The sequence below is a fragment of the Arvicola amphibius genome, chromosome 2 (genome assembly GCF_903992535.2).
Source record: "Arvicola amphibius chromosome 2, mArvAmp1.2, whole genome shotgun sequence".
NCBI lineage: Eukaryota > Metazoa > Chordata > Mammalia > Rodentia > Cricetidae > Arvicola > Arvicola amphibius.
In genome coordinates this window covers 135,113,427-135,128,771 of record NC_052048.2, presented here as the reverse complement: position 1 = coordinate 135,128,771, position 15,345 = coordinate 135,113,427, and the positions used below count along the sequence as shown (strand labels likewise).

The window sequence follows — 15,345 nt, the reverse complement described above, 5'->3', positions numbered from 1 at the left end:
CTTTAAACCATAAGTAGAGTTCACACAAGTTTTAAATGGGATGGGAAGTAAATTTGGAGACATCAAGGGGCATTTGTTACAATAATGGTTATAAAATTAATAGGGTGTTCAAAGTGCACTAATGACCTCAAACTGCATCATTGTCTGTAATTCCAGAATCTGGGGTGGTGAGTTCATTGAAAAATAAAAATAGGTGAATAGAGATAGATATACCACTGATTAAAATAGTGGGATTATTATGAATTATCAACTGTGATTCTAATAGAATTATGAATGAAAACATCGATAGTTGTAAAATGGAGCTTATTAAAATTATGAAATATGAGACTGACTTACCTTACTCTTTTGGATTTCTTTTGTGATTTTTCCCTAGAACAAGATAATTTTTAATCAGTTGTACAAATATGATTAGGCTCCTCTATTCTCATCACTGCTGGTTCAGGTGTTAAGTATAAAATGAGGCAATGTAAGTCAGATCAGTAGGATTCAATTTCTAAGGCATGAGGTCTAGGTGCAATACAGGCACATAAAGTGTGCATTCTGTGTCAGATGTGTTGAGAATGCCGTATATCCAGGAGATATATTGAGAGTATATAGAAACATAGGCCAAGTCTAATGTGGAACTTCAAAAATTAAAGAGATGGGTTAATCAAGAATAAATTGATAAAGCAGATTGATGATATAAATAATAACCAGTGAATAAAAATTTGGTGAATAATACATAATTTTTTCAGGTATATGAAATAAGTTTCCACAACCAGCTGTATTGGGATCTGGTGCCCTCTTGAGTATGAGACCTGATTAGTCATCATCATCAATTTAGACTATAAAACCCAATATGGACTAGGTCAACAGAACCACCATATATGGGATGCCCATACATGCTTCAGCATGGCCAGAGCATAAATTTTATTTTTTCATATCATGCTCCTAAGATGAACACACTTTCCACTTATGTCCGCATTGAAAAATGTCCTTAATTTCCAAGCTGGCCTTGGAGTCCTGGCCAATATGTTTCTCCTTTTTTTCTATACTTTCATGATCCTATGTCACAGACCTAAGTCCACAGACATGATCTCCTGTCAATTGGCCTTCATTCACATACTGCTGATCATCACTGGACAGGATATTTGCATTTGGGACATATATGAGTCACTGACCATTGAGAATGACATTAAATGTAAGACAAATTTTTACATAAACAGGGTGATGAGAGCCCTCTCCATCTGTGTCACCTGCCTCCTGAGTGTGTTCCAGGCTGTCACTATCAGTCCTAATACTTCTTTCTTGGCAAAATTTAAATATAAACTAAAGCAATACATGATTTATGCTTTCTTATTTATTTGGTCTTTCAACTTGTTATTCCTTAGCCACTGGATCTTCTCTACTGGTGCTTTTACCAATGTGAGTGAGACCAACCAGATGAAGGTCACTAAATTCTGCTCAATCTTCTCCATGAACTACATCACCAGGGCACTGCTTTTACTAGTATCAATCTCCAGAGATGTATTTCTTGTAGGAGTGATGCTGACCACAAGTGCATACATAGTGATCATCTTGTTCAGACATCAGAGGCAATGCAAGCATCTTCACAGCCTCAGCCACCTTAGATCATCTCCTGAGAAAAGGGCCACCCAGACCATCTTGCTGCTGCTTGTTTTCTTTGTGGTCATGTACTGGGTGGACTTCATCATCTCATCCATAGCAGTTATGTTATGGATGTATGACCCAGTTATCCTGAGTATTCAGAAGTTTGTGATTAATGTCTATCCCACAATTACTTCTTTGGTACAAATCAGTTCTGATAATAGGATAATCAATATGCTGAAAGACATGCAGTCTGTGTGCCACCAGATCAAAAAGGGATAATTTTTCTCATTTTAATAGAATGATTTATTTATTGTTTTTATATTTATTAGTATTGTGTCAGCATGTATGTATTGTGAATTCCTGTTGCCCACAAGGTCAGAATAGGTCATTGTCCCTGCCCCATTGAGCTGGACAGACAGATGTTTGTGAGTAGTCATTCTGGTGCAGCCACAACTATTTTTCTAAAAACATATTCTTCTTAAACTCTGTAGTAGTTCAAGTAGAAAATCAAGATTCTCCATATTTTAGATAAAATTTGTGGTACTACACAAGTAAATTTTTGTGACATCTCTGCTACCAAGAGCTATAGAGTCCTTTAAGTTTATTGTACACCATAATTTGAAATTATTACAGGAATTCTCTTATTGTCTCCTTTTACTTTATTTCATAAATGTTCCCTGATGCTGATGTTGCTCAAAGAATGCTCCTTGCTGATACTGACTTTAACATATTTCTTTTGATGGAAATTTAATCTACTCTCAGTCATCAAAAGTAGTTGAAATATTTTATTGTAGCTTTAATTCTCTTTTCTAAGTGTAGTTTCTATGGATTCACAAAAATACTGTGAATTTAAATTGTCCCCTTTTATCACAGTTACTTAATGAGCCTTATATAAAAATTCCATATGCCTGTGTATTCATGCTTCATCAATACTTACTCACATATTATTGGTATAATAAAAATTGCTCACATATATATACATACATATATATATATATACATACATATATATATGATGTACAGTGTGTTTTTGTGTACATGTGTATACATGATTGTGTGCACAGATGAAGGATGTGTGTGCATGTGTATGTTGAGGGCAGGAGGCAACTTTTGATGTTTTTCTTCAGAAGCCACTCACCTTGGTTTTAAAAATGTCTCTCAGTGACCTGAGGATTGCCAAATAGGACAAGATGATAGTCCCAGGGATTCTTCTGTCTCTGCCTCTTCAGCTCGGGATTACAAGTATGCAATACCACACCCCACCTAAATTTTTTTCTTTTACTGATAAGAGTTTTGTTTCACAGATTATATTTGGAATAAAGTTTCTCCCCGCTGTCAGTTAGTTCTAGGAAATCTGAGCTTGGGCAGTGAAGGAAACCATAGAAAACAGAAAGCAGGTGAAGATGTCATTGGATGAGGAGCCATATTACATCCCCAGAAATCAGCTGAACTTGGCAGCTTCGGTCACATGGTTCTGGCTTTAGATGAAGATTAGAAGAAAGAGGTTATGGAATCTGCCTCTGCAACTGAGGAAAGCTGCTGAGGCCAGGCACAGGTGTGATTGCATGGAGGCCTAGAGAGGCCATTGTGTGAAGCTGTGGAAGTCAAATCTGGATTGCCTCAGAGACCCCAGGCTGTTGGAGATGCCAGAGTCATGTGATACCTGCTGAGGAAAGCTGTTAACAGGGAGAGGAACCAGCCCAAGTGAGAGAAGTGTGATGTGATTTTGATCTTAGCCATTCAGACCATTCTGGTGCAAGATGGTAGCTCAGAGTCATTTTGATTTGCCTTTCCTAGATGATTAAGGATTTTGAGCCTTTCCTTAAATGTCTTTCAGCCTTTTGAGACCTGTGTGTTGACAATTCTGTCTTTAGATGTGTACCCCATTATTAATTTGATTATTTTGTATTTTGATGTCTAGTTTCTTGATTTTTTTATATACTTTGCAGATAAGCCCTCTGTCAGTTGTGGGGTTGGTGAAGATATTTTTCCCATTTGTGGGCTGTCATTTTGCCTTATTTACGGTGTCCTTCGCCTTAGAGAAGACTAAATTTCAGGAGGTCCCATTCATTGATTGTTGCTCTTAGTGTCTATGCTGCTGGTGTTCCATTTAGGAAGTGGTCTCCTGTGCCAATGCATTCAAGGCTAACTGCACTTCAGTTCTATCAGGTTCAGTGTACCTGGATTTATGTTGAAGTCTTTGAATACCTGGACTTGATTTTTCAACATGGTGATAGATATGGACATATTTTCAATGTTCTAAATGATGACATCTGGTTATGTAGCACCATTGTTGAAGATGCTTTCTTATTCCTATTGTATAGTTTTAGCTTGTCAATAATTAGATGATCATAGGTGTGTGGTTTGATTTCAGGATCTTCAATTTGTTTCCATTGATCAACATGTCTGTTTTTATTCCAAGAACAGGCTGTTTTATGACTATAGCTCTTTAGTAGAGCTTGATGTCACGCATGGTGATGTCTCTGGAAGTTTCTTTAAAGTACAGGATTGCTTTAACTATTCTGTTTTTTAATTTTCTATATTGTTCTTTTGAGGCCAGTGTTTTGAGTTTTTGATTGGGATTTCTTTAAGCCTTTAGATTGCTTTTGGTAAGGCTGTCATTTTTATTATTTTAATCCTGCCCATCCACAAGAATAGAATGTCTTTCCATTTTCTGATATCTTCTTATACTTCTTTTTTCATAGACTTAATGTTCTTGTCATTTTTGTCTTTCACTTGTCTTATTATAGGTGCTCCATAATATTTCATATTATATGTGGCTATTGTAAATAATGATGTTCTCTGAATTCTTTTCTGCCCTTTTATCATTTGTATATAAGAGGGCTTCTGATTTTTTTAGTTAATCTTTTATCCTGCTATATTACTGAAGGCATTTGTCTGCTGTAGGAATTCCCTGGTAGAATTTTAGAGTCATTAATGTATTCTATAATTTCATTTGCAAATAGCAAAAGTTTGACTTCTTTCTTTCCAACTTGTATCCAATTTATCTCCTTTTGTTGTCTTATTGCTCTAACTAGAACTTTTTTTATTAAAAAAATTTCTACCTCCTCCCCTCCTCCTATTTCTCTCCCCCTCTTGCAAATCCCCATCCTTCTCCAGTCCAAAGAGCAGTCAGGGTTCCCTGCCCTGTGGGAACTCCAAGGACCTCACCCATCCATCCAGGTCTAGGAAGGTGAGCATCCAAACAGACTAGGCTCCCACAAAGCCAGTACATGCAGTAGGATCAAAACCCAGTGCCATTGCCCTTGGTTTCTCAGTCAGCCCTCATTGTCAGCCACATTCAGAGAGTCTGGTTTGATCACATGCTCCAGCAGTCCCAGTCCAGCTGGCCTTGGTGAGCTCCCATTAGATCAGCCCCACCATCTCAGTAGGTGGGCACAACCCTCATGGCCCTGACATCTGTGCTCATGTTCTCCCTCTTTCTGCTCCTCATTTGGACCTTGGGATCTCAGTCCAGTGCTCCAGTGTGCGTTTCTGTCTCTATATCCATCCATCACCAGATGAAGGCTCTATGGTGATATGCAAGATATTCATCAGTATGGCTATAGGATAAGGCCATTTCAGGCACCCTCTCCTCAGCTGCCCAAGGAATAAGCTGGGGACATCTCCTTGGACACCTGGGAACTCCTCTAGAGTCCAGTCTCTTGCCAACCCTCAAATGGTTCCCTTAATTAAGATATCTACTTCCCTGCTCCCATATTCACCCTTCCTCCATCCCAACTGTCCCATTCCCCCAAGCTCTCCCCATCCTCCCCTTCTCATTTCTCTCTCCCCCTCTCCCCTTACCCCCACTCTACCCCCACCCCGTGTTCCCAACTATTGCCTGGCAATCTTGTATACTTCCAATATCCAGGAGGATAACTATATGTTTTACTTCGGGTTAACCTTCTTATTTAGCTTTTCCAGGATCATGAATTATAGGCTCAATATCCTTTATTTATGGCTAGAATCCACTAATGAGTGAATACATACCATACTTGTCTTTTTGGGTCTGGGTTACCTCAGTCAGGATAGTGTTTTATATTTCCATCCATTTGCATGCAAAATTCAAGATGTCATTGTTTTTTACCTCTGAGTAGTACTCTAATGCATATATATTCCACACTTTTTTTATTCATTCTTCCATAATGGGCACCTAGGTTGTTTCCAGTTTCTGGCTATTACAAATAATGCTGCTATGAACATAGTTGAACAAATTGTTTTGTAGTTGATGTGGAGAGAGTGGACAACCTGGCCTTGTTCTGGATTTTAGTTAAATTGTTTTGAGTTTTTCTTCATTTATTGATGTGGGCTTTTGGTTAGCTCTAAATTGTCTTTTTTAAAATTAGGTATGTTCTTTGCATTCCTGATCTTGCCAGTACCTTTATCATGAAGTGATGTTGGATTTTGTCATAGCCTTTTTAGCATTAAAAGAGATGATCATATGTGTTTTTTCTTTTAGTTTATTTATATATTGGATTACATTGAAAGATTTTCCATGGTAAACCATACCTGCATCTCTGAAATTAAGCATATTGATTATGCTTGATGATTTTTTGATGTGTTGTATTACACTTGGCAGTATTTTATTGAGTATTTTTTTTTTTTGGTTTTTCGAGACAGGGTTTCCCTGTAGTTTCTAGAGCCTGTCCTGGAACTAGCTCTTGTAGACCAGGCTGGCCTCGAACTCAGAGATCCGCCTGCCTCTGCCTCCCGAGTGCTGGAATTAAAGGCATGTGCCACCACCGCCCGGCTTTATTGAGCATTTTTGAATCAATGTTCATGAGTGAGACTGGACTGTAATTCGACTTCTTTGTTTTATCTTTGCATAGTTTGGGTATTAGGGTAATTGTAGCCTCTATTGTTTGGGATAATTTGAAAACTGTTTTGTATTAGCTCTTCTTTGAAATTCTGGTGAAAATCTTCACACAGTTCCCCCTCACTCTTCTCCTCCCAATTCCCCACCACAACTTCCTTCTAGCCTCCATCTACTACTCCTCCATCTCCATTCCAAAAGTGTAAGACTACTCATAGAAATCAATAAGGCATGACAAATCAAATTGAGGCAGGACCAAGTTCCTCCATTTTGCATCATGGCTGAGCAAGGCATCCCACCATAGGCATAATGTTACGAATACCAGTTTATGTACCAGGGCTCTAGAAACAGATCAACCTACACAGCCTTCACCCAAATGCATGGGTCTGCAGAGGTCATTCCCATGCATGCTCCCTTGCCATTGGTCTAGAGTCCACGAACGTCTACAATCTCAGGCCAGCTGTCTCCATGGGGTTTCCCATCATGATCTTACCCCATCCTCTTGCTCATATAGTCCCTTCTCCTCTTAAGCTGTATTTCTGGAGCTTGGCCCAGTGCTTGGCTGTGGATCTCTGCATCTGCTATAGATGATCTTTTTGATGTGTTCTTGGATTCGGTTTGCAAGTATTTTGTTGAGTATTTTGCATCAATGTTTATAGTGAAATTGGTCTGTAATTCTCCTTCTTTGCTGAGTTTTTGTGTGATTTTGGGATCAGGATAACTTGGCCTTATATAAAGAATATTGCAATCTTCCTTCTTTTTGTATTTTGTGGAAAAAATTGAAGATTATTGCTCTTATCCCCAGTGTCATTTTGTCCTATAAGTTTGGGTTGTTGTGCCTTCATTTTTAATTAAATTCTAGGAAGTTTTTAAATTCTTTTTTTCCTTTTTTCTTAGTAGTAAATAAATAGAGAGTTGATAAATTTCCATGAGTTTATAGGTTTTCTGTAATTTCTGTTGTTGCTGAAATCCAGTTTTTATCCATGGTGGTCTGAAAAGACACAGGGGCTAGTTATTTCATTTCTTTTAGTGTCTGTTGAGATTTATTTTATGGCTGAGTATATGGCCAATTTTGTATAATGTTCCATGTGGTGCTGAGAAGAAGATATATTCTTTTGTGTTTGGGGGAAATATTTTGTAGAGCTAAGGTGATGCTGCCAACCAAAAATTCCAGACTCTTTGGATAAAGGGGTGCTGACTCAAGTCTGGCTACTTCCTGCAAGCATAGGGTGACATGAAAGAGCGGAAGAGTTGTTTAGGAGTTGGAATACCAATGGAATACCCAGATTAATATTTCTCCAGCCTCAAAAGCTTACGTTTCTGAGGAAAATATTAGAAGCTATTATAGATGATAGACACCAGCCATTTAGGCTATACAAGAACACAAAGCAATTGATAAACCTTCAGAGGTACCAACAGCCATACCTTTAAAAAGGTTAACTGAGAAATCAATATGGGTTAAGCAGTGTCCTCTAGCTGAGGAAAAGTTTCAGGCTTTAGAACAGCTGGTACAAGAGCAAGATGATCGACATATAGAAGAATCTACTAGCCTTGAAATTCTCCTGTATTTGTTGTTAAAAAAGAAATCTGGAAAATGGAGAATGGTGACAGATCTAAGGGCTATCAACAAGGTTATTCAACCTCCGGGCCCTCTACAATCTGGAATTCTTCTGCCTTCCCTGTTACCAAAGGGATGGTCTCTAATAGTTATTGATTTAAATGATTGTTTCTTCACTGTACATTTACAAGAAAAGGATAGAGAAAAGTTTGCCTCCACAGTGCCTACTTATAATAATTCTCAGCCTACTAGAAAATATCAATATACCATCTTCCCACAGGGAATGATCAATAGCCTCACTCTGTGCCAATAATTTGTCATCCAGGCATTGAATAATTTGTAAGCAATTTCCTAAGTCTACCATTACATGGATGTCATTTTATTATCTGATTCAAATATAGATACTTTAGAAAGGATGTTTGAATATGTAAAGAATGTCTTGCCTAAATGGAGATTATAAATTCCTCCTGAAAAGATTCAAAGAGGAGATTCTGTTAATTACCCAGATTACAGAATAGGTTTACTGAAAATTAGAACACAAATGGTACAAATTAGGAGAGACTAGTTATAGCCTCTTAATGACTTTCAAAGATTGTTAGGAGCCATTTCCAGTCTATGACCAGCTGTTGGGATAACACCTGGTTTAATAATTCATTTAAACAAAACCTTAGATGGTGATAAAGATTTGAACACTCCCAGAAATTAACAGCTGAAACAGAAAATGAACTGACAATGGTTGAGGAAAAATTGCAGGAGGCAATGTGAATAGGGTGAATCCAAATCTTATTTGTATCCTAGTCATATTGCCTTCCAGAATTTCTCCTATGGGATTTTAATGCAGAGGGAAGATATTATTTTAGAATGGATCTTTATACCACATAAACTAAGTAAAAAATTAAAAACTTATATGGAAATAGTCTCCAAATTAATTATAAAAGGTAAACTGAGACTTCATCAACTAGCAGGTATCGACCCAGCAGAAATTATAGTGCCTTTCTCTACTGATGAAATAAAAAGTTATGGGAAGGCAATGAACCATAGCAAAGAGCTTGTGCTAATTATTTTGGGAAAAATTAATAGCAACTATCCCAAAAGTTATAGACTTAACCTTATAAACAAAACTTCTTGATTTCTTCCTCAAATTGTATGTGATGCTCCAATAACTGGAGCCTGTACATTTTATACTGATGCAAATTAATCAGTGAACACAGGTTACAAATCAGAAGAATTGAGTAATGTGGAACAAAGCCCTTATAATTCTGTTCAGAAGGCAGAATTATATGCCATTCTTATGGTGCTAAGGGATTTTAAAGAACCTCTTAATATACTTACTGATTCAAAATATGCAGAAAGATTTATATTGAAACCACTGAATTGATACAGAATTGACTTCATTGTTTAGCCAGATGCAAGACATAATCAGGAATAGGCTTTGTCCTATGTACATAACACACATCCGATCCTATATGGGTATGCCAGGTCCTCTAGCACAAGGTAAAAAAAAAAAAAAAAAGAAATTGATCAATTATTGTTTGGAAGCATGTTGCAGGCTTCAGAATTTCATAAGAAACATCACATCAATAGCAAAGGTTTAAAGAAAGAGTTTTCTATTTCATTGCCAACAAGATAAGGAGATTACAAAGAGCTGCCCTATTTGCTCTTTCTATAATCAAACACCATTGCCTGCAGGAAGTAACCCAATGGATACTCAAAGGAATGAAATCTGGCAGATGGATGTGTTCCAGTTTATGTGTTCCAGTTTGGAAATTAAAATATGTACACCCACACCATAGACATGTATTCAGGTTTTCAATGGGCAACTGCCTTGAGCTCAGAAAAGGCTGATTTGGTAATCATGCATTTATTGGAAATTATGATTATTATGGGTATACCTGCACAAATAAAGACAGAACATGGCCTGACATATGTATCTAAAAAATGAAATGGATTACACATTACAGGTATATCAAATAATCCTACAAGTCAGGCAGTTATAGAAAGGTCAAATCGTACTATAAAGGATATGCTGAACAAACAGAAAGGGGCAGAATATACCCCCAGAAATAGATTGCATAATGCTTTATTAACGTTGAATTTTCTTAATGCTAATGGGAAAGGAACAACAGCAGCAGAGAGGCATTGGATAATGGGAAAAAGCTTCTGAATTGAATAAACCAGTATATTTCAAGGTTGTGTTGGCCTCATAATGGAAAACAGGAGATGTACTATGTTGGGGAAGGAGTTTTGGTCTTATTTCCACAGTAGAAGAAAAATTATGGATACCATCAAAATTAATAAAGTTTTGCTTTTGAAAAAGAAACATTTTGAAACAGAGAAATGACAGCTCATCCACAATGGTGACAACCATAGAGGTGGTAAGGAAAGCCATGTAGGGTTGGGGCAGGGTTCTCTTCTTATCTTTGCAGGAAAATACACATCATCAAAAATTTAAGAGATGCTGGAAGTTTGAATTCTGACAGAAGAAAAAAATAACTATCCACTAAGAAGCATCTAGAAAACAGAATATAGTTTATGAATCCAGAAATGGGTTACACTTACATTTACACACACACACACACACACACACACACACACACAAACACACACACACATGTCTTAATATATTCAGCTGGTTTTGGAGTTGGACAATGGCTCTGTACTTCTCTAAATCTGAGCATGTTGTTAAAAGGAACATTCAGAGTTTCTATCTTATATTGGGAGCCATCTGGTATGTGACAAAATAAAGATTTAGGAAAAAATTTTCCTTTCTCCATTCCTTTTTTGTCTATATCATATTCTTCATTGAATGTATGTATATATGAATGATGTTTAAGTTTTTCATGATGAACAATAGATTTTCCTCCAGATCCTTTTCCTACAGTAATCTTCAAAGTTTCCAGGAAGAAGATGGGGTGCCACAGCATCAGCTCTATCTAGTTGAGTGACATTGTGTCGTAGACAGTGCTACTATAAGACCGCTTCTTTTGCGGGGGTACCAGCTTTTGATATGGTGTCCTTCTCATGACATTATGGCCAGAACTCCAAATAAGAACTTTGAAAAAAAAAACCTATCTATCGACTGCTCGAAAATTGTTACTATACTAGACAGTAATTTTGGAACTTAACCATCACTTTAATTTTGCAGGCCCCCATCAGGAGAACATTGCTCCCATGACAGGAGGAAGCAATTCTAGAATATGATACCCCTATCCCAAAAAAGTTTTTCCATAGGGGTGGGAACACTGTTTAGGAGTTGTTGATTATTACTTGTATTAGATAGAGGGTTGGGTGAAAACTATGTTTGTGTAAGAAAAAGGTGTGGGATAGTAATAGTGAGTAATAGAGTGAATACTTTTGAGCTATTATTCATGGATAATTTACATTGGCATAGTTTTTGTATATTGATACATATTCAAAATATATTTGTTACTTTTGTTTATATTATTTGTATACTTATACAAAGTCATTTTGTCAGATTGTATATATGCATGTTATCTCTGTTGAGGACATTTTGTATATTGATACAACTTTTAGGACATATTTTCATGTTGCATTATATATTACTCCTACCTATGATCAAGATGCTTATATAATGTTTACATTTTTGAGATCATTGTCCTCATTTTTTGCACATTTGTTTATAGGTTATTTAATACTCTGACATGAAGTTTTAGTCTTTAAGTTATACAGGTATTAATTATTATAGGTCAATAGTTGTTCATGCTTGCTGTACATACAGTCAAATCAATTAGATTCTTTAGATACATAGATACTATATTCTGTCTAGATAGGTAATCTTCAACCACTTTAAGGATCTGTGGAACATGGTATTTAAATAACTTAGGGTTCTGTTGACATGAGACATGAGTGCTTCTGACAACACCAATCTATTCCCGAGAGAATGTTGAGCACCAAAGACACTCCACTTGGAGCTTGTTTTCTTCTTGGCAAAACCGGCCTTTGGGCAAGGAACTGACAATGCCTCAACCACTGACAAGTTACATGATATCTGGAAATGGATAAGCAGGACTGTCAAATCTTGCCAAGATAGGATAAGACTGTGTTGAAAAATTTCCTGCCTCTGAAAATGGTCTGTCATTTATACTATGTCATAGCCAAAGTTGGTTGCTTCAACATTGCAAAATGAGACTTTGGATGATTGCTCAGGCAGCTAGTTGTCTCTGTCATATATTGCTCACTTTGGAAGCTACTTGATTGTAATTCCTGCCTGTTCAAGTAATATTATCTCCCGTTTCAGGCTTTCGATGGAGTTGAAGATTAGATAGTCATAGTTACCATCCTCTTATGATCTAGCCAAGCCATTTCCAATATAAGACCTAGACTCCTTAGGATAGAATGTTCACTAAAACATTTAGAATATATTCCTTGCTTAATATTGTTTATGCTGATTGTAATTCTAATCTTATACTTGATATCTGTTCCTATTGTATATTGTTTTGTATCGGTTTGGAACTCTCTTATTTAAACAAAAGGGGGAGTTGCTGCAGGAGCTTCTTCCACTCCTTCAGCCAATAGCCTTTAAGACACCAGACCACTTGGGCATGATCTTTTTTGCTTTAAAAGCAGAGGAAGCCCTGCTCCCATTCTCGTGCTTCAGGCTCAGCTTCCGGCTACTAGACTCTGTTCCTGGTCACACAGAGGGCTGTTGTCTAGGACAGTGATGTGTAAGTTTTTCCCCTTAAATAAATAACCCTTTTATTAATCATAATTCCAAACTTGTGTGGGATTGTTTTGTGACTTATGTCAACAGTTTCAGCTTCAGAAGGTCCCATTTTTTATTGTTGTTATTAGTGTCTGTGCTACTGCTATTATATTTAGGAAATGGTCTCCTTTGCCTGTGTGTTGAAGGCTACTTCCCACTTTTTCTTCTATGAGGTTCAGTGTGACTGGAGTTATATTGAGGTCTTTGACCTATTTAGACATGTGTTTTGTGCATGGGGATAGATATAGATCTATTTGCATTCTTGTACATATTGATATCCAGTAATGACAGCACCATTTGTTGAAGATGCTTTATTTTTCCAGTATATAATTTTGACTTCTTTATCAAAAATCATGTGTTCATAGGTATGTGGCTTAATAACCACATCTTTGATTCAATTCCATTTGTTTACCTGTCTGTTTTTATACCAATACAAAACTGCTTTTATAACTGAAGTTCTATAGTAGAGCTTGATGCCAAAGATGGCAATGCCTCCACAAGTTCATTTATTATAGAGAACTGTTTAGGCTTTCTTTTTTTCCAATATCAATTTGAGTATTGTTCTTTCAAGATCTGTGAAGAATTACATAGAGATTTTGATGGGGATTGCATTGAATCTCTAGATTGCTTTTGGTACAATTGAGATTTTTGTTATTCTGATCCTACCTATTCAAGAGCATGGGAGATCTTCCCATTTTTTGATGTCTTCTTTAATTTCTTTCTTCACTGACTTTTAGTTCTTTGCCTAATGTTACCCTAAGATATTTTTTGTTATTTCTGGCTATTTTGAATGGTGATATTTCTCTGTTTTCTTTATTAGCCCTATTATCACTTGTATATAGGAAGGCTACTAATTTTTTGAGTTGATCTTGTATCCTGCCACATTACTGAAGGTATTTATCAGCTGTAAGAGTTCTCCCCTCAAATATTGGGGTCACTTATGTATATTGGCATTTCATCTACAAATAGCACATGTTTGACTTCTTTCTTTCCAAATGTATCCACTTAGTATCCTTTTGTTGTCTTATTGCCTTAGGTACAACTTTGAGTGCTATGCTGAATAGATATGCAGAGACTAGACAGCCTTGTATTATTCCTGGTTTAAGTGAAATTGCTTTGAGTGTCTCTTTATTTAATTTGATCTTGGCTGTCGTCTTTCTGTATATTGCTTATATTATGATGAGATGCATTCCTTGTTTCTCTGATATCTCTGTGACCTTTATCATTAAAGGGTGCTGGATTTTTGTCAAATGGTTTTTCAACATCCAGTGAGATGATCATAAGCATTTTTCTTTTAGTTTACTTGTATTGTGATTGACACTGATAGATTTATCATATGTTGAACCAACCTTAGACTTTTGGCATGAAGCTGACTTGATTATGGTGGATGATTCTTGGAATTCAGTTTTCCAGTATTTTATTGAGTAGTTTGTTTTAATATTCATGAGGGAGATTGTTCTGTAATTCTTTTTCTTATTGGAATCATTATGTAGTTTCTGTATCCTAGTAACTATAATATCATAAAGAGTTTGGCAATATCCCTTCTGTTTCTATTGTGTGGAAAAATTTGAGGAGTATTGGTATTAGTTCTTCTTTGAAAATCTTGTAGAATTCTGAGCTGAAAACACCTGGTCCGGGGCGGGTTTTTTGATGATTATTTCTATTTCTTCAGCAGTTATAGTTTTGTTTAATTTGCTTATCTGGCCTTGATTTAATTTTAGTAAGTAATATTTATCCAGAAAGTTGTGCATTTCCTTTAAGTTTTCCAATTTTGTGGAGTACAGGTTTTTGAAATATGACCTGATAATTATCTGTATTTAATCTGTATCTGTTGTTATGTCTCTCTTTTCATTTCTGATTTTGTTAATTTGGATATTCTTTTTCTGCCTTTTAGTTAGTTTGGTTAACGTTTTGTCTATTTTGTTGATTTTTCTCAAAGAACCAACTCTTTGTCTCATTGATTCTTTGTATTGTTTTCTTTGTTTCTATCTTGTTGATTTCAGCTCTCAATTTGATTATTTCCTGCTATCTAGTTCTCTTTGGTGAGTTTTATTCATTTTGCTCTATAGTTTCAAATGTTAATTCACTACCGTGGAATTTTTCCAGCTTCTTTGTGTAGGCATTTAGTGCTATGAACTTTCTTTTAAATTAATACTGCTTTCATTGTGTCCCATAAATTGGGGTATGATGTATGGTCATTTTCATTGAATTTTACTAACTCTTTCTTTTCTCTCTTTATTTCTTACTTGACCAATTGATGATTCAGTGAGCACTGTTTAATTTATATGTGTTTGTGTGCTTTCTATAATTAGTATTGCTGTTGACTTTAGTTTTAAACCAAGGTAACCTGATAAAATACATTGGATTACATCAGAATACATCAGAACCATCATCAACCGTGATTAAGTTATCTTCTTCCTAAAGATGCAGGGATGCCTAAACATACAAAAATCTGTCAACATAATCCACTATATAAACAATATAAAAATAAAAATCACATGATCATCTCATTAGATACAGAAAAAGCTTGCAACAAAATTCAACATCCCTTCATGATAAAGGTCTTAGAGAGAGCAGGAATACAAAGAACATACCTAAACATAATAAAGGCAATATACAGCAAGACAATAGCAAACATCAAACTAAATGGAGAGAAAT

The 15,345-nt window shown here is 36.1% G+C and overlaps 1 protein-coding gene across 1 annotated transcript; it reads left to right on the top strand.

Moving 5' to 3' along the window:
- Positions 1–924: 924 nt before the first annotated feature.
- On the top strand, positions 925–1,869 carry LOC119807073 (vomeronasal type-1 receptor 90-like). The gene is given in 1 exon segment (XM_038319218.1): positions 925–1,869. A coding segment is annotated over 1 exon segment (945 nt).
- The last annotated feature ends 13,476 nt before the right edge of the window (positions 1,870–15,345 follow it).